Here is a 25,209-nt window from a genome sequence, read left to right as displayed (position 1 = left end):
ACAAAAGGGTAGATGCAGCCTGTCAGAGGGAACGATGCCGCTGCAAGAGACTGGCCTTGAGGCTCTCTGGCACAGGAGGAGGGCATGCTGCATCCCCCTCTGACAACGCCTCCTGGCCCCTGGCACGGGGCCGGGTGTTCTGGTGCGCCAAGCCTCCGTGTTGTTGGAGTGCTGGTTAAACAGCCAGGCCCCTCCAGCTCGCTGTGCCCCCACACAAGGCTGGAGCAGGCCTCTCCCCCTGCTCCGAAGGGAAAACAAATGGATTTGCAGTGCTGCGGATAGGAGCGACTGAACTTCCCTCTCCTCCACTCCACATTTTTCCATCGGAAAGCCCATATGGCTCAACTTTTAATTATTTTGGCTAATGCTGTATGTAGTAATTCTGTGGTGAATGCTTAAGTGTTTCATTTCTAGTTTCCAGGGCAACATTACATCAGATTGCAGACAGCTGGCTCCACAGCCTCAAACCATAACCAATTGGCCAAGGCCGACGCACAAAAGTGGCGCTTGCTTTTAAGAGCGCAGGGCTCAGGCAGGCTGCGGGGACCCAGCGAAGCCTGCAGGGCCCCTTGGCGGGGCCGGCTGGGTGGAGTCGCTTTTCCCCATGCCGCTTGGAGCAAGTGCATCCCCAGCACATCTGCGATGCTCTCACGGTACGGAAACCTGCCAGCTTGGAGAGCTCGCCTGCACAAATGTGCGAAGGGCCACGGGGAAACAGGGACTAAATCAACAGCATCTGGAAATACCACGGACTGCATGCAGAGGACTGCAGCCACCACGTACCACATGGCTGGAAACCTACATCGTGGCTAAGGCCCATCCCCACCACCCAGCGCTTCACTGCTGAAAACATGAGACCACAGACCTTGCAGAGATCAATTCCCTCACCTACCTCTCACATCGATTCTGCTTGGAAAACTTCTCCTACTCATCTAGCACTACAGGCCACACTTTGCAATACCTTGTACCCAAGGTCAAAGGAAAAGGCCTCGCATTCGGGAACAAAGGCAAAATTAGCACATGGACTTTGATATTCAGAGAGTTTGCTACAGTTCTGCTCCGAGCGCCCTCTGTGCTCTCTACCCCTCCTTTCTGGAGGCAGGCACACGCCTTGCTCTGCAGCTCTCTAGCATACATCCCATTTCACACGCCACAGAAATAACAACCCTAACCTCCCCCTTGGAGTTAGTGCTTCGCACACATGCACGCAGAGACAACTAACATTTATTAGGGTACTTGGAACTAATTGGCAAGATGTAAACCAGAAGTAAGTAGTCAGCTTTCGGCAGAGTTATGTTTGGAAACACTTCAGAGTTTTAGCAGAAGCCCTTGAAAAACATAAAATAGGCAAAGCCTTCTAGTTAAGTTATAATAAAAACATCTAAGAAACTCTAGGACAATAACCAGTTAAACCTATCATAACTGATTGATCTGTTTCAGCCCCATAAACAAAAGCACTTGTGACTGCTACAGGATCTGTCTGAAGCCTTTTAGAGAGAGGTTACAATTGCAGAGCTTGCTTTGTGCTCAGTTCAGCCCCAAACTGAAACCTCTCAGAAACTTCCCTTCTAAGAAACCAGGAAATCTCTTCGTATCTGATTAAATCCAAGCTGCAATTATTTGTGGCTATCAGACAATTCTTGTCAGCAAAGTGGGGCAAACCCCCACATTCAGACTTTGGGTACATATCATATTCCCTCAGTCCTGGCTAGCTCACTACAGAACTACAAGCTCCATTGTAAACGTAAACAGCTTTTGCTGTTCCCTTTAGGAGACGTGGATACACGTGTCCTTCCTTCTTTCTCTCTAAGAGGCACTATATCCACCAACCCCCCCAACAATGCTAACTTTAAAGTTATTCTTGTCGGGGTTTTGTTTGTTTGTTTTTTAATTGAAGATGCCTGAATAGAGTCAGAGACAGGGAAACAGAACAGAAAAGAACTTACAAGCCCAAAGAAAGGAAAAAGCAGAACTGAGAAAAGCTATGCATGCCTTGCTGTTCCCAGGAATAACCACCAAAGCCTTTTCTCTTTCTCCTTCTCTGAAACAGGAGGCACATCCTTTCCACATCACTCTCCACGCTCAGGGACTTACCAGCTTCGGCATTTATAAGCCTAAAGCTCAGTTTTCGAGTAATTCCCCCTGAGTCCTCAGCTGCTGTCAGCTTCGTAACCCTACGATTTCGGAGCAGAGCCTTCTTCTGAAGCACCGCACCCGCTCCGAAGCCTGCGGACAGAATGCCTCTTCTCTGGAGTTACATTATCAGACACCAAACTGGCTCCGATTCCAGGGCTGAACATGTAAAGAAGCAGCGAGCGTGATGCTGGACTCAATTAGCTGTTTTCTGCTCACTGATTGATTCCCCCAGTTACTCGCTCGCTGCATAACTTGCAAGAAAGGCATAAGTCATCAGCTCTAAGCAAATCTTCTATTCACCACAAGGAAAAAAGGGAGTGTTGTACATGGCAAACAATCCCTGTTTTCACTGAGGGAGGCTTGCTGACCTCTTGCTGGCCTCCAGTTCCTTAATTACTGTCTATGGAATTTCGGTGAAAGAAAAAAAAGACAGAGAATCTCTGCAAAGCCAGGATGAAGACTGACCCTCAAACGTAACTGCCAGAGTGGAGGCTGTGTCTATAGGAAATAGATCTTAAGCCCTTCACCTTTTTTTTTTCCTTAAACACACCCCCTCCCCCCACCCAGAATTTCCCTCTATAAGGGATCATTTGACAGAAAAAGAAACCTTGCTTAAATGTCTTTTAAGTTAGTAAACTTAGATAGTTTTTTTTTTTTCCTTGATCCCTTCCCCTTAATTTCAGTGCTATAAAAGACAACATCACTAAGCTCTGGAAAGGCAAATACTGTTCAACTCAGAAATGTCAGCCTGGTCTAGAACTAGCCATGCTGCAGCTTTCTGAAGCGTGGCAGTGTAACTTCCAACTTCTCCCCTTAGGCTGGGCTCAGACCTCCCTTTCTGAAAAACAGACTCAAGTAAATGAGCTCTCCTCTTGTAGTCAACCTTACCTATTCCCAGACTTTGGGACAAATCTGGAATTTGGACAATGCTTCTCAGAGCAGAAGCAAAGATGGACCAAGCCCTCTAATTACAAGTACTGCTATCCAGTGGTGGAAAGCAGTAGCAAAGGCGTACTCCAACAGCACCCTCTTTAAGCCAAGAAAAGATTCCACATACTCAGGATTTATCCATGAATCTGGATTTGTCTCTGTGAAATCACAGCAGGACTACGCATCTACTCCCTCTGACAGCTGGCTCGTTTTAATGAGCCACCTAGCCAAACCTTCTTGTTTTGATTTCTCCACCTTTGCACCAGTGACTGCACACAGCCTTTCTACTCCACAGCGGTCATGTAAGCTAGATTTACTGGTGTGTTGTAGCTGGGTTCTTACCCTTGAGTTACTTCACCCTCAAAACTCTGATGTAAAACCCTAAGGAAAATTCTAAGCTTGAGATAAAACCAGCTAGTTTCAATAACATACCAGCCCACATCAAACGAAACATGACTGTGATTTCCTTGAAATGTATTCCAGATTCCCTTAAAAGTGGAGTGAAACATTCTAAGTTTGAGGCTTTGAAACTTGAGGTTTTGGGTTTCATTGAGAAAGCTTTGCAAACTCTCCTCCTTGCAGAGGTTGTTTACAGACAAGCGTGAAGCTCAGATGTGATCAGCTGCATCACATCCTGAGGTTGCAAAGAAAGGCCTCAAAAATGCTAAAGAACATTAACAAAGGTCATAAACGTTTGGGGTTTTTTTGCCACTTCGCATAATTAACTTCAAGAACATGGATTGCAAGGGCTGTGTAAACCTAAAAGGTAAAGCACAAGTGTCAGCCACCCCAAGTAATCACCTTAGGGTTTGATCTGTGATTACTTACAAGGAAATCAGATGGTCATGCAATGGCTACTTCGGTGAAAGACATATTGGACATGAGCTGGTGACGACACTGCTTGCTGAAATTAGTGGGAAATATTTGTCATAACTGGAGTACAAAAATGTAGTTCTCCCAGGAGGTCTGTCCTGATACTAGAATAGCTGCTTAGGGAAATTCCTAGATGTTAACTGTTTCCAGGTTTCAGTAAAAGAGTTTTGAGAAGCACGCTGCCAACGTTTGCATCTGCAAGCCAGATACATTTCCTCCTCACAGCAAAGTGTTTCTCTCACTGATTAGCAGAAGTAATTTTAATGACATTGCAACTGGACTCATGTACCACTTGTGATAGTTCTACGTGGCAGAATGAAGCTCTGTATGACATGATTCTGTATCTGTTACAATCTGTTTCCAACTGTCCTTCAGACTCCTCTATGCCTGGGAAAGAGTCTCTAACAAGGCGCTCTCAGCTGCATTCTGTGCTCTGGCAAGGCTAAGAGGGCCTGGGGAGAGTCCTTATTCTTTGGTGTAGGCTCTGCTATTAATGAATGGAGTACACCACTGGCACTGCAAACTAACCTCTCCACATATCAGAAAACCAAGGGTGCAGCAGCAATACATGAAATGCAGTGGAATGAATATCCAGATGGGGAAAAAAAAAGAGAGAGAGAATGAGAGCCCTGTATTAAAGTGTGTAGCAACTTAAATTACATTCTTACAATATTTCCAAACAATGAAACTATTAATGTTGCTATTCTAAGTGTGAGAATGAAACTATTAATGTTACTATTCGAAGTGCGAGAATGAAACTATCAATGGTACTGTTCTAAGTGTAAGAATGAAACTATTAATGTTACTATTCGAAGTGTGAGGAAGGAAACATCACAGCAGGAGCAGGAGGCAAGTGGTAACTGATAGGAGCGCGATTAAAATGTTCTGTTTCACCACAAGTAAAGATTATTCAGCCAGTGTCTGCCAAATAGAGCAGTGAAACACACGGCTTTAGAGATTCCCCATTCTCCATCTAAGCAAGGCTTTGTTGCAGATCAATAGGCTTGGACTCAGGGAAGATGGGGGCAGGGAAACCACAGCCTGGATTACAGCATCTCCTGGTGGCTGATGCATGAGAATAGGAAAAAATTCACCGCCGTCCCCACCCCTCTGCCTAATCAGCAGAGAAATCAGACAGCTGCCTAAGGGCAAAAAGGCATAGAAAGAAGCCAAGTAATGCGTTAGAATGAATATTAAATTAATTTGCCTTCCCATCTCCCACTCTCCCCAACTACACGGCCAAACATTCTGTGGTAAAGTCAGTCAGTAGAGCTTGTCTGAACGCAGTCAAAACAGAAGTGGTTATGAAGTCGCTAAATTACAGTCACTGTATGTATGTTACTGGAAGCTCTCTTCTCTGAGTCACGACAGCAGGAACGTTTTTCACAGAGACCTTACAACAGATTTATGGCATCCAGTCCTTGCATCCACAGTGCAAACTTCTACTGGCAGTGAGCAGGAGGTTTATTTGGTGTACCCTTCTGCCAACTCCTCAGTACAGTCCTGTGGTGACGATGTTTAGTGGCACTAAGTACAGGTAAAACCAGTAACAGCATGGGCAGGTTGGGCATGGTAAATCATTCTTAAAGAAGTGCTCCGGTTCTAGTCCTAAAGAAGTGCATTTCTCCTACGAATTCTTAAGTGTCCTGGAAAAAAAATTCCTTACATTGGTTCAATGAGGGAAATAAAAACGAACCAATTGTCTTTGTTCTGCTATCACTATTACAGTTCTGACTGTACTAAACTCTTTGTGTTGTGCCCTGGGGTGATGGTTTGGGTGTCTCCCCCTTCCCCCCCGCTTTGGAAATCACCCAGACTAGACTCAGCCAGCTCTGGAAATTTGAATGAAGCTTATATATACAGCTACCACAATATACAAGCAGATAGTTACAGTAGATACAGTTAAAGACAGAAAGAGACAAGGGGAAAGGTAATACAGAAACACAACAGCCCTCCCAGAAACCTGAGTCCCCAGGAGGGGCTCCCAACTGTCCTTCCACCTTCTCCCACCCCTTTCAACCTTACCCCAGTCCCAAGGAAGAATGGAGATTCAGCCAGGGGGTTAGGAAGCAAAGTGGAATAATCAGAGAGATGTCAGAGAGGCTAGAGAGAGAAATGCAGCCCAGAGCTCCCAAACAGAAGAAATGCCCTATCTATGTTTGGATTCTTGTTCCTATACCTCTCAGCAAGCCTATGAGTGAAGTAGACATCACCCTTGTTTCTCTTTCACAGCCTGTAATCTAGTTTTTCTCACCAAAACATTCCAGCTAGCTTCAAACTAGCACACCTGGGAGCGGTAATGATGACTTGTGCTTCTCTCATAAAGGGTTTCCCATGGGAAATCCTGCCCTCAGGTGTGGATCGAGGAGACAAAAGTGTAACAAAATTTGCTGTAATTCTGCTGTTGCTAGCTTTCACTGAGAGGTGACAGGCACCATCCCTGACACGAGCAGAGAAGGAAGGCAGCCAGCACTTCCCAGGATGGGTCCTTGTTGAAGGGGAATTTTGAAGTCATGACTTATTCTAGTTTGTTTGTTTGTTTGTTTTTTTTATCAGAACTGTTAGCAAGCACTGACAGTATTATAGGAACTTGCATAGTAATAACAAATACAACATCCAACAGAACAAGACACCTTAGAATCATAGAATCAACCACGTTGGAAGAGACCTCCAAGATCATCCAGTCCAACCTATCCCCCAGCCCTATCCAATCAACTAGACCATGGCACTAAGTGCCTCATCCAGGCTTTTCTTGAACACCTCCAGGGACGGTGCCTCCACCTTCTGGAAATCTTAACGAAAGTCAGGCCACCAGACACTTTGGAGCACAGGTGAAAGCTCTGCACTCACTCGCAGCCATGCAAAGTGCTCCATTCTGCCACTTCACAGGGTGTGCATGGCTTGGAAGTGGCACTAAGCTCTCTGGTAACTGAAACACAGAAACAATCTCTTCCACCCTTTAGCCTCCCATGGAAAAAGGAACATTATAAAAGTGTTAAGTCCTCTGAAAACAGAAAAAAAGGGCTAACAGTTGATAGCTTTCAAAATGCTCACAGCATCCATGTTGCTTTAGCTGAAACATGCTTGAGCGTGTCCAGAGAAGGGCGACGAGGCTGGGGAGAGGTCTTGAGCACAGCCCTACGAGGAGAGGCTGAGGGAGCTGGGATTGGTTAGCCTGGAGAAGAGGAGGCTCAGGGGAGACCTTATTGCTGTCTACAACTACCTGAGGGGTGGTTGTGGCAAGGAGGAGGTTGCTCTCTTCTCTCAGATGGCCAGCGCCAGAACAAGAGGACACAGCCTCAAGCTGTGCCAGGGGAAATTTAGGCTGGAGGTGAGGAGAAAGTTCTTCCCTGAGAGAGTCATTGGACACTGGAATGGGCTGCCCGGGGAGGTGGTGGAGTCGTTGTCCCTGGAGCTGTTCAAGGCAGGATTGGACGTGGCACTTGGTGCCATGGTCTGGCCTTGAGCTCTGTGGTAAAGGGTTGGACTTGATGATCTGTGAGGTCTCTTCCAACCTTGGTGATACTGGGATACTCCTCATGATAGCCTGGTCTCCATTAACATCCAATGCCCATTCCCAGCATGTAGCAACTCCGAGCTCAGTTCTTACAAGTCAGGCTGCCTGTACCAAAAGTACAGTCAGATTTTGTTTTGTCCACTGTAACAGTCCTGCAGTATGAGCAATAATAATGTTACTAAATGGTTAAACATTTCAAGCCATATGAATAAAAAGCAATTAAAAAAATTGTTCAGCTCAGTCTGAGCCACAGCACAACCCTCAGCAACCTGGGTTTGAAGTAGTCACTTTAAGATTTCCTTTCAAGGTAATTGGTGCAATAGAAGTTATACTGTAATTACTTCTTTTCTTTCTGCTCTTCAACAGTAATGACTATTGTGAGACACAGATGATTGTGACAAACTTCATCTTTTGTCAGGCTTGGCTTTGTAGCACAGGTCATACAAACCTAATTCAACAGCTTCAGCACCTCCCAAATTGAAACAAACGCAACCCAATGTCCCTTCCTGTCTGCCATTCTGCCCTGGACACCAGTAGTGGACACAAACCCAGTAACTGCACACCCTTTCAACTTTGAATCCCATTCAACACCTTGGTAAATGAAAACGTTCTCAGGAAACAATACAAAGAACAGGACCAACAAAAGACTACCTGACTGCAGCCAGGGCTGCTGCTGCTGCGTGGACTTGACTTACTGCTGTCTGTTACAAAGTGGATCAATAGAAACTAGCAGCAACACAAGGGGAAGTTTTCCCCTGCATTAGCCTCACCACAGGTGTGGATGTGTATGGCACACCTTGAAGTCTGCACAACTGCTGCCAATCCCTGCTCAGCAAAAACAAAGAGGGTACCAATTTCCTACTAGTAGTGGTGCCTCAGTAAAAAGGTGTTGGGAGGGCAAGGAGGTAAAGCAGCATTGCAGGCTTCTCACTGCCCACTTGTGGGCCATACTTTTGGAGGAAGGTGCTGGTTTTGTTCTCCCTGGTCATAAATTTTTTGGCCTCTCTCCTGAAGCTGCTAAGGCTGCAGGTGGGAAGGGCTTGGAGGAGTGTGGCACAGCTCACTGCCACACTATTTAAATGAAGGTTTGCTACCCTACCTCAAAGCTTGTGTGAGTGAGCTCCGGATGGCTGACCATTATCTGCTGATCAAAACTGAAATACAGAACCCCATTGAGACCAACAAAACAGTTCATTCCAGAGATAATTGAAACTTAATTTAACTTGCTTCTACAGAAGCTGTCAGTGAAGTTAATTAGTGGTTTGTTTCTGTGGCAGCACACACACGATACATGCTTCTGTCACAGCCTCCCTCTTGCTTCTCTCCTTTCACCTGCTCCCACATCAAGCACGACAACTGGGACCAATTGGCAGCCTTTCAGCAGAAGGCACAGGACAGAATTTATTCTGATTTCTCCTAATGCTGTTATTCCAAGTGGGGCTGGAACTGTACCAGCAGGGCTCTGGGAATGAGGCAGCCCAGTTTGCAATGAACTGAAAATTTCAGCTCTGAAGAGTTATCAAACGAGCTTCTATCTTTAAGCAGCATAAAAAGGCACCTCAGTGCAAAGAAAGAATGCAATACAATTCTGAAGTCCTCTCTTTCCCTGCACTTTCTGACTCCTGAAGACAAATAAGCCCTTATCTAAAATCCAGAAAGAGATCCATTTGTAATCTGCACCTGCTTTACATCCCAACACTTGGCACAAGGCAATGAAAGCTTGTCTAGTGTTACTGTGAGCAGCCTTCATTCCAACAGAGATGAAACATAAATACTCTGAAATAACTCTGGAAAAATGATGAGGCATTTTAGACTTTTGAAACAGTGACTGAAAAGAAAAACCAGTTTCAATTCCATTCCCACTTTAGCAAATAAATAACATGCATACTTTGTTGTGAAACAGGGCACCAGAGTAGTGGGACTGAAAAGCTACAAACTGCTCTGAAGTGGCAGAGCATCGGTCACCTACTGACGTGGCAAAGCCTCTGTTTGTTTGCTCCTTAAGGGTAACCCAACAGGACACACAATTACCAGCACGACAATGGCATGGGGCTGCCTTGCTTTGCATACTGATATGACAACTCATCAGTTCTTTGTGGTAAATCTTCAGCGGTTAGTTCTGAAAGGGTCTGAAATGCAATTTCCATTTTCAGGTACAGTAATTTAGAAGAGGAGGAGCTGGGAAAAAGGACCCTTAAATCAATCTAAAAATACAAAAAAAACTAGGCTTGCTTTCTTCCTTTTATTTTTTTAAGAGAACAACTACTCAGGACATTTGCCCTCTAGATGTTTTTTTTGTGTGGCTTTTCTTAAGTTGGGGGCAGAGATGACTCAAAATCAGTTGCATATTCTGCCTTCATTTTTAGATTCTGTATAGGGTTAACACTCCTGGGGGAGTGACCCTGAACCTGACCCTAGGGGTCTCGGCCCCTCCTCAGGGGTGGGCCACACTCCAGGTGATGGTTAGCCCACTCCCCCCCACTTCCTGTGGTATAAAAGACAGGAGTTCTCCTGTCTCTTCCTCTTTTTCGCCCTCTTGCTCACTACCTGCGTTCATGACCGCACACACACACTGATACTGTATACCAGCCACGAGGCAGAGACACCATCACACTACTCGGGTTGTATCCATCCCTGTTTTGTATTTTGCTGTTTTCCCTTCCTCATCCTTTGTAAACTCCCCTACCTCCAACCCCTTTTTTTTCTAAGTTATTGTTAAACTTTTCCTTTTTAACTTCCAAATCGAGTGAGATTGATTTATTGGGGTGTCCCTACCTTTTATCTCTCTCCCTGTCTTTTGGGGAAAGGAGGGGGAGGAGGGGAGGGCACTCTATAAACTCTATAAATTCTATAAATTGTCATTGGGTCTACCAAATTTATAAGAGTCTCTGGGAACTTGCATTTGAACCCAAGACAATTTATTTGGCGCCCAACGTGGGGCTAGGTAGAAAGAATTCTTTCAGAGAAGATTTGGAAGTTAAAAAATGGATATTCTGAAAGTCTTAATCATTAACGCTTTTGCATGGCTGTTGTGGGGCTGGCTGTTAAAGTTTATAAGTTACCATGTCTTCTGGATTGTCATTGATATGCTCTGGGAATATTCTAAGCATTTGCCTGCCCGAGTCTATGCCTATTTCCTGAATTCTGTTAGTAATATCACTGTGTTTAGAAATGTTTCTGGAACATGGAATCAATCTGAGTATATGCATTGGAGCACAGAAGCTCCAGATATTTTGGGGGAAAAATGGTACTGGATAGCTGTTATTTCACTGTGTGTAAATTTGGGTTTGGGAATTAATAAGATAGCGGTGAACTGGGACACGTGGAAATATCGAGTGGGCGCCGCCATTAGGGTGCTTAGGGGGAGGGGTGGTCCTCACTGCCCCAGCTGCAACTGCGGGGGATGGGCGACAGGGCAGACCGCCCCTAGCGCGGCTCCGCCCCGAACTCCGCCTCCGGTCCCGCCCAGGGCAGCCCCCCGGACCCTGCCCCCTCAGCCCAGCCCCCTTCACCTAGCGCCAATAACCACGCGGCCAGCAAGATCAAATCAAAACCCTCCCGCAGATGCCGATCCAGGGCAAGGGACCTCTTCGGGAACCAGCACCCCCCAGCAACAGCAACCAGCTGGAAATGGACCTGATAATGGAGTGATCCTTATCAGCTCCACGCCCAGAAAGGAAATCAGGCACATAAGGCAGGAGTATGCAAGGGCAAACGGACAGTCCCTTTTAGCCTGGCTTTTGAAATGCTGGGATGCAGGAGCAGAAACAGTGGACCTAGATCACAGGGAGGCGAAACAGCTGGGATCCTTGTCGAGGGATGGAGGTGTGGATAAGGAGCTGGGAAGGCTCGATGGTACCCACTCACTTTGGGCCAGGCTTCTGATAGCTGTGAGGTACAGGTACCCGACTAAGGATGACATGATTTTCCATCCCCTTAGATGGACAGATATGGAACAGGGGATCTCATACCTGAGGCAAATGGCGGTTCAAGAGATAATTTATGGAGCCGACCAGAGGCCCTCGGACCCTGATGATGTCCGCATGAAGCCAGCCCTCTTAAAGAAACTGACTCAGTGTGCCCCTTCCACATATGCCCCCACATTGGGAGCACTGCTGCTGGGCAGAGACCCCAACAACCTTCCCACAATCAGGGAGTTTGTGAATGACCTAAGACAGTTTGAAGACAGTTTGTCGAGGAAAACCTTAATTGCCACTGTAGAGACCCTCACCCAAGAAATGAACGAGCTGAAAGCCTCTTTCTCTGAAATGCAGAAGGCAGAGGATGACTGCTCCTCACCTTCAGAATGGGTGCAAGTCTCAGCTGTAAGGAACACACGCCGCCGTGCTCCTCCTCCTCCCCGCAGGAGACCAGCCCAGAGCAGACAGGGTACACACAGGGGGTCACTCTGGAGAACACTGTGTGACCATGGGGAAAACATGGATAGATGGCATGGCCAGCCCACCTCAGCTCTATGGGCCAGGGTAAGGGAACTGCAGGGGACAAACACAGGGAATAACTCCTCCAGAAGAGGGGTTGCCCCAGTGTCCCGCAGGCAGCGCTCTCGCTCAAGGGGTGGTGAAGCCAGTAACTCAGGTCCATGTGCCTCATGCAGTCACACTGCTCAGAATTAGAGGTGCCCTGTCTCCAGCCAGGCGGAGGCCAGGGATAACAGAGTATATTGGGACGTGTTTGTGAAATGGCCTGGCACTTCTGAAGCCGAGAAGTACAGAGCGTTGGTAGACACCGGTGCCCAATGCACTCTGATCCCCTCCAGCCACAGGGGGACAGATACTGTTACAATTGCAGGAGTCACAGGGGGGTCTCAGGAGCTGACTGTGCTGCAGGCTGAGATAAGCCTCACCGGGAATGTGTGGGAGAAGCACTCCATAGTAACTGGCCCTGATGCACCTTGCATCCTGGGGATTGACTTTCTCCGGGAAGGGTACTTTAAAGATCCGAAGGGGAACAAGTGGGCTTTTGGCATAGCAGCTGTAGAGACTGCAGACAAAGAGCAGCTGTCTATCATGCCTGGCTTGTCAGATGACCCTTCCGTGGTTGGTACCCACAAGGTGGAAGATGTTAAGTTACCTATTGCTTCTCGTGTAGTTCATCGCAGGCAATACCGCACCAACAGAGACTCCCTGCTACCCATACAGCAGCTGATTCGCCGCCTGGAGCAGCAGCTTGTCATCAGCAAGAGCCACTCGCCCTTCAACAGCCCGATATGGCCAGTGCGGAAGGAGACTGGGGAGTGGAGACTCACGGTGGATTTCCGAGGCCTGAATGAAGTGACTCCTCCAATCAGCGCAGCCGTGCCTGATATGTTGGAGCTGCAGTATGAACTGGAAACAAAGGAGGCCAAATGGTATGCCACAATTGACATTGCTAATGCTTTCTTCTCCATCCCCATTGCAGAAGAATGTAGGCCGCAGTTTGCCTTCACCTGGAGAGGAGTCCAGTACCACTGGAACAGACTGCCTCAAGGGTGGAAGCACAGCCCTACAATCTGCCACAGCATCATCCAGACTGCACTGGAGAAGGGTGGAGCTCCGGAACATCTGCAGTACATCGATGACATCATTGTATGGGGTGAGACAGCAGAGGAGGTCTTCCAGAAGGGTGAGAAGATCATTAATATCCTGTTGGATGCTGGTTTTGCCATTAAGAGAAGCAAAGTGAAAGGGCCTGCCAGAGAGATCCAGTTCCTGGGAGTTCGATGGCAGGATGGCCGACGCCACATCCCTATGGATGTGGTGAATAAAGTGGCCACTATGGTGGAACCCACTAACCGGAAGGAGACACAATCCTTCCTGGGGTTTGTGGGCTTTTGGAAGATGCACATTCCCGGGTACAGTCAAATTGTGAAACCCCTCTTTGACGTTACAAGAAAGAGAAATAACTTTGAGTGGGGACCTGAGCAGCAGGTGGCATTTGACCAGATCAAACGAGAGGTGGTCCATGCCATGGCCTTGGGACCAGTTCGAACCGGCCCAGAGATTAAGAACATTCTGTACACAGCAGCCGGTGAGAATGGTCCTAGCTGGAGCCTATGGCAGAAAGCTCCTGATGAGACAAGAGGCCGCCCACTCGGGTTCTGGAGCAAGGCGTACAAAGGCTCAGAGGCCAATTATACCCCCACAGAGAAAGAAATCCTAGCTGCCTATGAGGGAGTCAGAGCTGCCTCTGAGGTGATTGGGACGGAGTCACCACTCCTTTTAGCTCCAAGGCTTCCAGTCCTGACTTGGATGTTTAAAGGGAAGGGTTCGACTCCGCACCATGCCACAGATGCCACTTGGAGTAAGTGGATGGCTCTGATAACTCAGAGGGCTAGGATGGGGACTCTCGAACGTCCAGGCATTGTGGAGGTCATCACCAACTGGCCAGAGGGCACTGACTTTGGAAAGCCAGCAGAAGAGAAGACAGTGACCCGTGCCGAGGAAGCCCCCCCATACAGTGACCTTCCTGAGGAGGAAAAGGCATATGCTCTCTTCACAGATGGATCCTGCCGTCTGGTAGGCAGCAAGCGAAGATGGAAGGCTGCCGTCTGGAACCCCACACGCAGGGTTGCAGAGGCAAGAGATGGAGAAGGCGAATCCAGCCAGTATGCTGAGGTGAAAGCCATCCAGCTGGCCCTGGACATTGCAGAACGAGAGCAGTGGCCAATGCTATACATCTACACCGACTCATGGATGGTAGCAAATGCCTAATGGGGGTGGCTGAAGGAGTGGAAGAGAAATGATTGGCAGAGAAAAGGGAAGCCTATTTGGGCTGCTGATCTCTGGCAAGACATTTCTGCACGCCTGGACAAACTGCCAGTTAAAATCCGCCACATCAGTGCTCACATCCCAAAGAGCAGAGCCACTGAAGAACAGCAGCATAACCACCAAGCTGACCAGGCTGCCCACATCTGCCAGATTGACCTGGACTGGAAACACAAAGGTGAACTGTTCTTAGCTCGGTGGGCACATGACTCTTCTGGTCACCAAGGAAGAGATGCCACATACCAATGGGCCCGAGACAGATCCGTGGACATATCCATGGAGGCCATAACTCAGGTTATCCATGAATGTGACATCTGTGCCACCATAAAGCAAGCCAAGCGCATGAAGCCTTTGTGGTACGGGGGAAGGTGGTCAAAGTACAGGTATGGGGAGGCCTGGCAGATTGATTACATCACTCTGCCTCGGTCTCGCAGTGGCAAGCAGTATGTGTTAACCATGGTGGAGGGAAGCACGGGGTGGCTGGAAACCTACCCAGTACCTCATGCTACTGCCCGTAACACCATTCTGGGTCTGCAGAGCCACATCCTGTGGAGACACGGTACCCCAGAGAGAATTGAGTCAGACAATGGGACCCATTTCAAGAACCACCTTGTAAGCAACTGGGCAAAAGAGCATGGGATAGAATGGGTTTATCACATCCCATACTACCCACAAGCTGCAGGAAAGATTGAGCGACACAATGGCCTGCTGAAAACCACCCTGAAGGCTATGGGAGGTGGAACTCTCAGAAACTGGGAGAAGCACCTTGCAGAAGCCACTTGGCTGGTGAACAGCAGGGGATCAGTTAACAGAGCTGGTCCTGCTCAGTCTGCCCTACTGCCCATAGTTGAGGGAGATGGAGTTCCTGTAGTCTGTGAAAGGAATCTACTGGGAAAGACTGTGTGGGTTGCTCCTGCCTCTGGTGGGGGAAAACCTATCAAAGGGGTGGTATCTGCAGAGGGTCCTGGTCACACATACTGGGTGATGATGGAAACTGGTGTTATCGAGTGTGTCCCTCAGAGAAACCTCTCTTTAGCTGAAAAGGTTTTGAAATCTCAGAGTTGATTCCATGTGTTCCAGATACTTTCAGGTTATCTTGTATTATAGTTGTATCATAGTTGTGCAATACTTGTATCATAGTTGTGCAATACTTGTATTATAGTTCATAAGGGGTTACAAGTTGTTTTTGTAGTTATACCCTCACCACTACACGGCGTCCAACAGAACCTACATCACAGCAGCAGCTATCCAGAGTCCTACAGCATCGCATCACACCACGGCGTCCAACCAGAACCCTGCATCTGATTCGTCACTGATGCCCTGCAGTGAGAGACTGTTCCTGATTTCCCTCCAGAGGATGTCTACAGCCAGCTCATCTACACCTGTTCCCCTGATGCCAGACACCAAGAGAGACTGTTCCTGATGTTTTTTTTCTTCACAGAGGAAAAAGACTTTCCTGAGTTCCAACAAGAACTGTTCCTGTTTCACTGACTTTTCTTCCGTTCCTGCCCTGCTCACATCTCAGCAACCTGCACCGGGCCAGAGGAGCACATCGCCTTGAGATACAGCCGGGGACCAAGAAGGACTTCACGAACTCTTAACCCATGGACACTTTTCCCATCTTTGGAGAAGAAGACTGTTCTTAGGAAGGTGGAAGTGGTCTAACCAAGGGGTGGAATGTATAGGGTTAACACTCCTGGGGGAGTGACCCTGAACCTGACCCTAGGGGTCTCGGCCCCTCCTCAGGGGTGGGCCACACTCCAGGTGATGGTTAGCCCACTCCCCCCACTTCCTGTGGTATAAAAGACAGGAGTTCTCCTGTCTCTTCCTCTTTTTCGCCCTCTTGCTCACTACCTGCGTTCATGACCGCACACACACACTGATACTGTATACCAGCCACGAGGCAGAGACACCATCACACTACTCGGGTTGTATCCATCCCTGTTTTGTATTTTGCTGTTTTCCCTTCCTCATCCTTTGTAAACTCCCCTACCTCCAACCCCTTTTTTTTCTAAGTTATTGTTAAACTTTTCCTTTTTAACTTCCAAATCGAGTGAGATTGATTTATTGGGGTGTCCCTACCTTTTATCTCTCTCCCTGTCTTTTGGGGAAAGGAGGGGGAGGAGGGGAGGGCACTCTATAAACTCTATAAATTCTATAAATTGTCATTGGGTCTACCAAATTTATAAGAGTCTCTGGGAACTTGCATTTGAACCCAAGACAGATTCTCCAATTGCTTAGATGCTATTACTGCCTTTTTTTTTTAACTTTATTTTCCTGAAATGTAAATATTGGGCAAGTACTGGTAGATAGTAGCCTGAACATGAGGCAGCAGTGTGCCCAGGTGGCCAGGAGAGCCAATGGCATCCTGGCCTGCATCAGGAGCAGTGTGGCCAGTAGGATGAGGGAGGTTATTCTGCCCCTGTACTCAGCACTGGTCAGGCCACATCTTGAGTGCTTTGTCCAGTTCTGGGCTCCTCAATTCAAAAGAGATGTTCAGGTGCTGGAACGTGTCCAGAGAAGGGCAACAAAGCTGGTGAGGGGCCTGGAATTCAAACCCTATGAGGAGAGGCTGAGGGAGCTGGGGGTGTGCAGCCTGGAGAAGAAGAGGGGGGACCTCATTGCTGTCTACAACTACCTGAAGGGAGGCTGCAGCCAGGTGGGGTTGGTCTCTTCTCCCAGGCAACCAGCCATAAAACAAGGGGACAAAGTCTCAAGTTGTGTTGGGGGAAGTATAGGCTGGATGTCAGGAGAAAATTGTTGCCAGAGAGAGTGATTGGCATTGGAAAGGGCTGCCCAGGGAGGTGGTGGAGGCACCGTCCCTGGAGGTGTTCAAGAAAAGCCTGGATGAGGCACTTAGTGCCATGGTCTGGTTGACTGGCTAGGGCTGGGTGCTAGGTTGGACTGGATGATCTTGGAGGTCTCTTCCAAGCTGGTTGATTCTATGACATAACCCTGGTGACCCACCTCCCAAGTGCCCTGAACTATTAGCAGCCATCTCTGCCTGTGAAGGTTTAAAAAAGCCAAGCCATTACACCAGTGTCTTGCTATCTCTTAACCCCCAGTTAGCAAGCACATGTATAGCAAGTACACAAGAAACAATTATCTTCCTCAATTCCCTCAATCTGCAATTATTCTGCAATTCTCTTTTATTGTTTGTGTCTAGAAAGTGTTTACAAAACCATCAAGTATGATCACGATGCTCCATTAAAAACTGTCCAACTGCAATTTGCCCATGAGACTGAAATCAGAAACAAATGCTAACAGAACCAAAAGAGCCATTTGCCCAAGGAGCTTTAAATCAAACCACAAAGTTCTATTTCAGTGACTCGTTTTCAATTAGTTTCTGAGGTTAGAAGGCAGTTGGTTACCTAGCAGAATGCTTTTAATAGTGGATAAACATCTCTGCTTCAAAGCCTCTATAAAATAAGTAGTTTTAAGCTGAGATTCCAGATCTGCAGAGTACAAATCACACAACTGGCACTGAAAGTCACAGCATTCAGCAAAGAAAGGGCTTGAAAACAGAATCATCTTTATGCATCCTGAATTAAGAGCGATGTCTTTTGGCAAAGCAGTCTGGGTGAACACAGTCTTTAGATGTAGCTGATACTTTGCACTGCTTTCTTTTCCCTCTTGCATGTCAATTATAGCCCAAAGATTTTCACCCATTTAACCCTAGCTTCTTCCTTGCCCACAAGGAGGAAGCAAAGCTGACTTTTCTTCCAACACAAAGTTTTGTTTCTGCAGACAATCTCCTTTTCCCATCCAGGCAAGCAGTTTCACAGCTTCTTTTAATGTAACCAGGATGAAAATTTGGAGCAAGGGTAAAAATCTTGAGAGGTATCTACAACAATGCAAGAAAGATCTTCCACTGCAGCTAGTAGGTTGATGTTTCAAATCCTATCAGAAGAGCAGAGAGAGGCAACAGAGATCTTGGCTCAAAGTGCAAGGAAGGCTTAGGAGAATAATTCCAGAGAAAAAGTGACCAGTCATTCCATTAGGGAATAAATACTGACCCATGTTCATTGCTCTGAGGTATACACAGCTTTCAGTAATTTCAACACAAGTGTAAGCCTTTAGCAGAAGATTTAAGGCAGAAATTCAGTATCCTTCTGAGGTCTGACCATGGTAAATAAGAGTTTTGAGGCTACAGGTACCTTAGCCAAAGGCCTTAAGAGCAGAGTTCAGGCCATAAATCCTAATGAGGAGAAAATCAAGACATCTTTCAGCCAGCTAAACAGCAGTGCAAAAGAGTCAAGATGCTTTCTTCTCTATTCTCTGCATATTTCTCATCTATCAGGTTAGAGAATAAGGCAGCACCAGTCACCATTTGCTCCCATCTCACTGAAGATGGGCGATTTTTTAAACTACAAACAAGAAAATCTTTCTCCACCACAAAACATCATAAAATGACACAGTGCTCCTCTTCTTGCTTCGAGGGGAAGCTAACTGTCTGCTGCAGTTAGCAGGAAACTCCACTGACAATACAATAAATCAATCAATGCTCTCAAAAGCCTATGAATCAATTCTATGGGTTACAAAGAGCTGGGATTTGACAGCCAGATGTGTTCTTCCCTGAGATTTATCTGTGAACGTTCAATTAGAGAAATCAAATGGGATAAAGTACTCGGTGAAATGTAGATATCTGGAAGGGAAAATTAACTAATTCAGTATGGCATGACACAAAGACTGTCTGGTGCCCATAAAAACAACAAAAGCTACACAGATGAGAAGTGAAAATGAGGGAGGGAAGCTGCTTTACTGCTTATGGGTCTGGCAAAAGCTGCAAACTCTCTGAGCTGAGAGTAAGCAAATGCAGAGATAGAACTGCTCACAGCAGCAGGCAGCAGTGGCTTCGCCAGACCCTCATCTAGAATGTGTCAAACGAGGGCTAGGAAGGCCTGAGAAACTCTGCTTCTCAGATACTGTAAAGCAGCAAAGTTCAACTGCTCCTTCTAAACAACCTGAAAACCCTTTTCTGTGCCTTTTGGGACACGGGCATTTTCATCTAGGGTCACTTGTGCTTCAAAAGCCTGGTGCCAAAGGACTAGATTGAAAAACAAACCAAAACAAAAGCAAGAAAAAAGGAGACACTGTACAGTAAGATCATTAAAGTCTACCACAACAGACCCTGAAGATTTCAAATCCATGGTGAACATTTTCTGCTAACAAAATGCAGCATCACAAGGCCAAATGACACGTTTGTTATTAAGGAAACCGCCAGGTAAGACAGGATACTTCTACTCTGCAACAAAAGGATTCAAATACGAAGTGATACCAGGAAGCTAGGTGAGAATGAACGACAGGTACTTACATTACAATTGGAAGAGCCATCAAATGTTGAGTAAGAACCATCGGGCCACTCTGCAGCATCTACAGTGCTGGATTGCCTGTGCTGTGCTTCATACTCCTTCAGCTGAAATTTGGAAAGACAGAACATTTTCTAGTGAGGAGGAGCTATTGGTCTTCATTAAAATAGTAGCAGTCAAAGTTCTTTCAGTTTCTGCCCCCTGGTATGACTGTGGAACTGATAAAATCCGAAGAGGAGGCTCAGGGGTGACCTCATTGCTGTCTACAACTACCTGAAGGGAGGTTGTAGCCAGGTGGGTGTTGGCCTCTTCTCCCAGGAAACCAGCAAGAGAATAAGGGGACACAGTCTCAAGTTGTGTGTGGGGAAGACTAGGCTGGATGTTAGGAGGAAGTTCTTCCTAGAGAGAGTGATTGACATTGGAATGGGCTGCCCAGGGAGGTGGTGGAGTCACCGTCCCTGGAGGTGTTCAGGAAAAGCCTGGATGAGGCACTTAGTGCCATGGTCTGGTTGACTGGACAGGGCTGGGTGCTAGGTTGGACTGGATGATCTTGGAGGTCTCTTCCAGCCTGGTTGATTCTATTCTATTCTGTCTCACTGCTCAGAATAGATCCATTTGGTTTAAAATCAGAAGTTTCAACAATGAGGTATTATTTTTTTGTCTCCTTAAACAAAACTGAGTTTTGATGACCCATCATTGGTAAAGTGTAAATGACACCTCCCCACCTCAGAGGCACATTTTGCAGCAGACAAACTAAATCATAACAGGCTGCCGATTTACTTCCTAAGGAAAATTATCTGCAGTAAGAACTAGGAACTATCTGCAATAATTTTAAAACAAAAGAACATCTTTCCAACAAAACCCTTATGACATAAAAACAATCCTATTGGAGTCAAACTGCTGAGAGGATCCTCAAGAACTGATGGCATTAAGAATTTTTTAGAAGTTGCAGCTAGTAGCTCAGAGCACAAGAGGGAAACAACACCAGTACAGCTACCAACCACATTGAGGAGAGGGACTTGGAGGTGCTGGCAGACAAGAAGCTCAACAGGAGCCATCAGTGTGCACTTGCAGCCCAGAAAGCCAACCAGAGCCTGGGATGCATTAGGAGAAGTGTGGCCAGCAGGGCCAGGGAGGTGACTCTCCCCTTCTGCTGTGCCCTGGTGAGACTCCACCTGGAGTACTGCATCCAGTTCTGGAGCCCCCATTACAAGAGGGATGTGGAGATGCTGGAGTGTGTCCAGAGAAGGGCCATGAGGATGCTCAGAGGGCTGCAGCAGCTCTGCTATGAGCACAGACTGAAAGAGTTGGGGCTGTTCAGTCTGGAGAAGAGGAGGCTCTAAGGTGACCTTCTTGTGGCCTTCCAGGATCTGAAAGGGGCCTACAAAAAAGCTGGGGAGGGACTTCTTAGGCTGTCAGAGAGTGACAGGACTAGGGGGAATGGAGCAAAGCTGGAGGTGGGGAGATTCAGCCTGGAGGTGAGGAGGAAGTTCTTGAGCGTGATAGTGGTGAGAGCCTGGACTGGGTTGCCCAAGGAGGAGGTGTCTGAGTCCCCATCCCTGGAGGTGTTTAAGGCCAGGCTAGACGAGGCTCTGGCCAGGCTGATCTAAGGTTGGGTGTCCCTGCCCATGGCAGGGGGTTTGGAACTAGATGACCTTTGTGGTCCCTTCCAACCCTGTCTGATTCTGTGATACAGACTAGGTACCACTCTCCCTCCACATGCTTCTTAACAGCCAAGCACTGGAGAGAATTCTCAGTATTACCACCTGGTAACTTCGAAACGTTGCATTTCTGTCATGGTGTGATTCCAGGCTAGTCAGTAATTTCTTCAGATAATAAGACAGCCTTATATTCTGTTCAAGATCTAGTATGCCAGTAGAGAAATTTACCTGAGTGCCAGCTTGTGACCTAAAATGCAGAGTGCCCTGTGTTTCATTCATCACAGTATTTTGCACAAGGGTGCAGAGATCAGAAGTGGTGTGGAAACTCTGGCACCAACCTTTGGTGTCCTGAGCAACTAAAATCTCAGCCCTATTGCTGCACAAATACAATACCTCATGCAGATTTTGTAGAGAAACCTTGTGACAGCCACTGTGCTTCCCCAAATTACATCTGTGTGGATTTAATGTCAAATGCCAAAACCAAAGGAACTGCTACGTACATTATTCTACCTAGTGCCATGGTACAGGCAGGCTTTCTCTCAGCTTTAGTTCAGAAAACATAGGAAAACTCCAGACTGGTATATCCTACATCCTAAAAAGTGTTTCTCAAGGAAACCAGAGTATATACATATCATACCCTAGCAAGTGCTTCCTCAATAGTGATCATCTTCTCTTTGACCATCATCATCAGCTGGATCCGTTCCTCATCGCTCATGGTGATCTCACTGGCCACGTACCCTACATCTTCTCCTGCAGTGAAAAGTGGAGACAAGAAGCACATGTAAGAGGTCATGCACAGAGTGTGGTACGTTGCAACTACATTTTACCCACATCAATATGGCTGGCCAGAAACAGACCTTCACCAGAGCAGGCTCATAGTAAAAATTCAAAGGACTTAACAATTCAGAACTCACTGAGTGAGAAAAGGAAGTAAATTAGGACTAGGAAGCTACCTCTACTTGGACACAAAGTGAGAGAGCACCACAAGGAGAAACAAAAAGCACTGTCATCACCCAGTTATTGCCTCTGGAAGACAGGAATCCACAGAGAAGTGCCACGCCAGAAGCCTTGCACTTCACCCTGAGAACGCTGCAGTCAGCTGCCAGAGCAGATGCTAAGCCTTTTCAGGAACAGCGTGCTGGACCCTTTGCAGCTCTCTGCACTGGACTGGGCATGTCCCCTGATCTATCCAGGCTACCTAACTGGCTACTGACCTGGCACACGGTGCTGGATGTTTTAGGGTTTTCAACTCCAGGACCTCTCCTTTCCGTATGCGCTTGGTGTGTCAGCACGGACAATTAGGATTTGACTTGAGAGCCAGCGAGGGCCCATGCTTAGTTAACAGAGAGGGTAAATGTGCCCTGAAGGGCCTCCTAAATGGCTTCCTGTCATCTTTCACATTCCATCTAAGCACACACATAGTGACACGGAGAAGTGTCTGTTTGCAACACAAGGATCTAACACACGTGGGGAAATTTTCTGTGTGAAGAGAAATACTTAACACACAGCTGCACCTCTTGGAGATGAACTGCAGATAGACAGCTGACAGTTTAAGCAGAGTTTATCTTACATTCACACTACTCAGCAGATGCACTTCTACAACAACTTCTTGTATTCACCTGTGAGAGGCTGGATGCAAGCCTAAACCAAACAGGTCAAAGTAACTCAATGCCAAAGAAAGGAGAAATATCAGCATTTCTCTCATCACATTAGTATTAGTGGGGAAAAAAAGTGTCTTGTTCATTTACAGGTCTTAGAATCATAGAATCAACCAGGTTGGAAGAGACCTCCAAGATCATCCAGTCCAACCTAGCACCCAGCCCTAACCAATCAACTAGACCATGGCACTAAGTGCCTCAGCCAGGCTTTTCTTGAAGACCCCCAGGGACGGTGCCTCCACCACCTCCCTGGGCAGCCCATTCCAATGCCAATCACTCTCTCTGTGAAGAACTTCTTCCTAATATCCAGCCTATAACTACGCTGGCACAACTTGAGACTGTGTCCCCTTGTTCTATTGCTGGTTACCTGGGAGAAGAGGCCACCCCCACCTGGCTGCAATGCCCCTTCAGGTAGTTGTAGACAGTAATAAGATCACCCCTGAGCCTCCTCTTCTCCAGGCTAAACAGGCCCAGCTCCCTCAACCTCTCCTCATAGGATTTGTGCTCCAGGCCCCTCACCAGCTTTGTTGCCCTTCTCTGGACATGTTCCAGCACCTCAACATCTTTCTTGAATTGAGGGGTCTTACTTAGAAATATGTATTAACCACGTCTGTGCCAGCAGTCAGGATCAAAGGCATCTCAGCTTGGTATCTACAGTCTCAGGACAGGACTTGTCTTTCTAAGCCCTGCCATAATGAACCAAACCTGTGACAACACACCCAGTGCTATAGATCCCCACTGTTACCCTGCTGAGAATGAACTGTCCTTCTTTGTGATGCTGGCTCCTATTTCATATGGACAGGTTGTGTGTCCTTAAAAAACACTTACCCTTTGAAGTTTGCCTCATCAGTCCTTTCTGGTTCTTACGGAAGTTCTGCCAAAAAAACTTATTCTTCTTTTTCCAGTCTGCTTTCCCTAAGAGGAAAGTGGAGAGGGAGGAAGAAGGGAAAAGGAAAAAGAATTTCAGAAAGAAACATTAATTAGTAAGTGTCCAAGAAGCTTTCAAGCATTAAATTGTATTTTCTAAGTTAAAAAAACCCCAAGAATAAACCCTCAATTTTCTGTTTTTCTTTATCTATTCTGTATTGGAACTGATGAAGCTCTGTAATTCCCAATGATACAGAGGGGTCAGGTAAGCCAGTCACTTATATACTGCAAATCATAAACAGAAAAGTATTTTGCATTCATTTTGGTATCTTCTGAGTTGTTAATGTCAAGTCTGGAAGCGTTTGAGGTATTTTGTTCATTCTCTTTAATGGAGCCATAATTGCTCAGTCTAAGCCACAACTCGGACGAGTAAATTTCTAACGTGTCTGTGCATATCTCCACAGAAAAGAAATACTTCACACACACAGAAATGCACAGACACATATGCACAGGCACACATTCTGCTGCCTGGTGTGGCAAATCTTATGGGACCATCAGCTGGTGTGGTAGATCTTACGAGACCATCAGCCACATCCTGCAGTCTGTATGCTTGGACTGCGCAAAGTTAGGTCTCCATGCCCACTGACATCAGAACTGCACATGGCTGGATGGCCCAGAAGTACATTTCTTCTAGAAAATGAAAGAGGATCCTGCTCTAGGTAGGGCATATAACTATGTTCTGTGGAATGAATCAGGGCACACGTTATACCAGCAGCAAGAAGACATGCCATGGCTGATCTGGCAGAACTGCTAATGAGAACAGCTCCTTCTTCCCCTTGCTTTTGGAAGATTCAAAGGAATGCAATTTATACTATGCCACTGAGTTGCAGCATCTGACTATAGCAATGTTGGGCTTCGCCCTAGGAGACAAAGACCTGAATTTACTGACTCTCTGAAACACAACTCATGTTTAGATTACATTGAAATGTCCTTAGGAAAACATTTAAAAGGAACAAACAAACAAACAAAAACAAACCCCCAACAACTTCCTAGCTTTTACTTGCCTTTCCAATGGACAAAATAAGTTAGTCCAGAATTGTATCAGCCCAACTAATAAATTATGATCTACTTATTGCAAATATTTTTTGGTTAAAGAATCACAGAAAAAAATCACACCAAAAAAAAAAAAAAAAGGAGTAAAAGACAATAAAAAAATAAAAGAGAAAAAAAAATAAAGAGAGAAATAAAAGGCAACAGAAAACAAATAGGTATTGGAGAATGTAAAATACTTCAGAAACAAAGGAAGAGACCCTGGTGTGACATGAACAAAAATGACCCAAAAACCCCCCCAGTTCTACACTGCTGGTGGTAATGTTCAGAATGCAAAGGGATAGACCAGCAGCGATTTAGCAGGCAGGCTTTTGAAATTCAATATAAGGAGCCAAAAGATGTTTGTCTATCAGATGACAATGCTGGCTGGGCAGTCTCGGTGAT

General features: G+C 46.6%; 1 protein-coding gene across 6 annotated transcripts in view; it reads right to left on the bottom strand.

Moving 5' to 3' along the window:
* Positions 1-25,209, bottom strand: part of SASH1 (SAM and SH3 domain containing 1) — a 223,053-nt gene that overhangs the window by 40,413 nt on the left and 157,431 nt on the right. For 5 of the 6 annotated variants that reach the window (XM_064158278.1, XM_064158279.1, XM_064158276.1 and 2 more), the window contains exons 6-8: positions 23,677-23,763; positions 21,828-21,940; positions 19,535-19,636 (exon numbers count right to left, since the gene is read on the bottom strand). In XM_064158278.1, the coding sequence (XP_064014348.1) occupies positions 19,535-19,636; positions 21,828-21,940; positions 23,677-23,763 (302 nt within the window). The remainder of the gene's footprint in view (positions 1-19,534; positions 19,637-21,827; positions 21,941-23,676; positions 23,764-25,209) is intronic. The other variant, XM_064158277.1, reaches the window with a different exon arrangement.

This window comes from Pogoniulus pusillus, chromosome 18, assembly GCF_015220805.1.
Source record: "Pogoniulus pusillus isolate bPogPus1 chromosome 18, bPogPus1.pri, whole genome shotgun sequence".
In the NCBI taxonomy this organism is placed as follows: Eukaryota; Metazoa; Chordata; class Aves; order Piciformes; family Lybiidae; genus Pogoniulus; species Pogoniulus pusillus.
The sequence above is the reverse complement of the archived record's forward strand: the minus strand, read 5'-3'. Positions and strand labels throughout refer to the sequence as shown.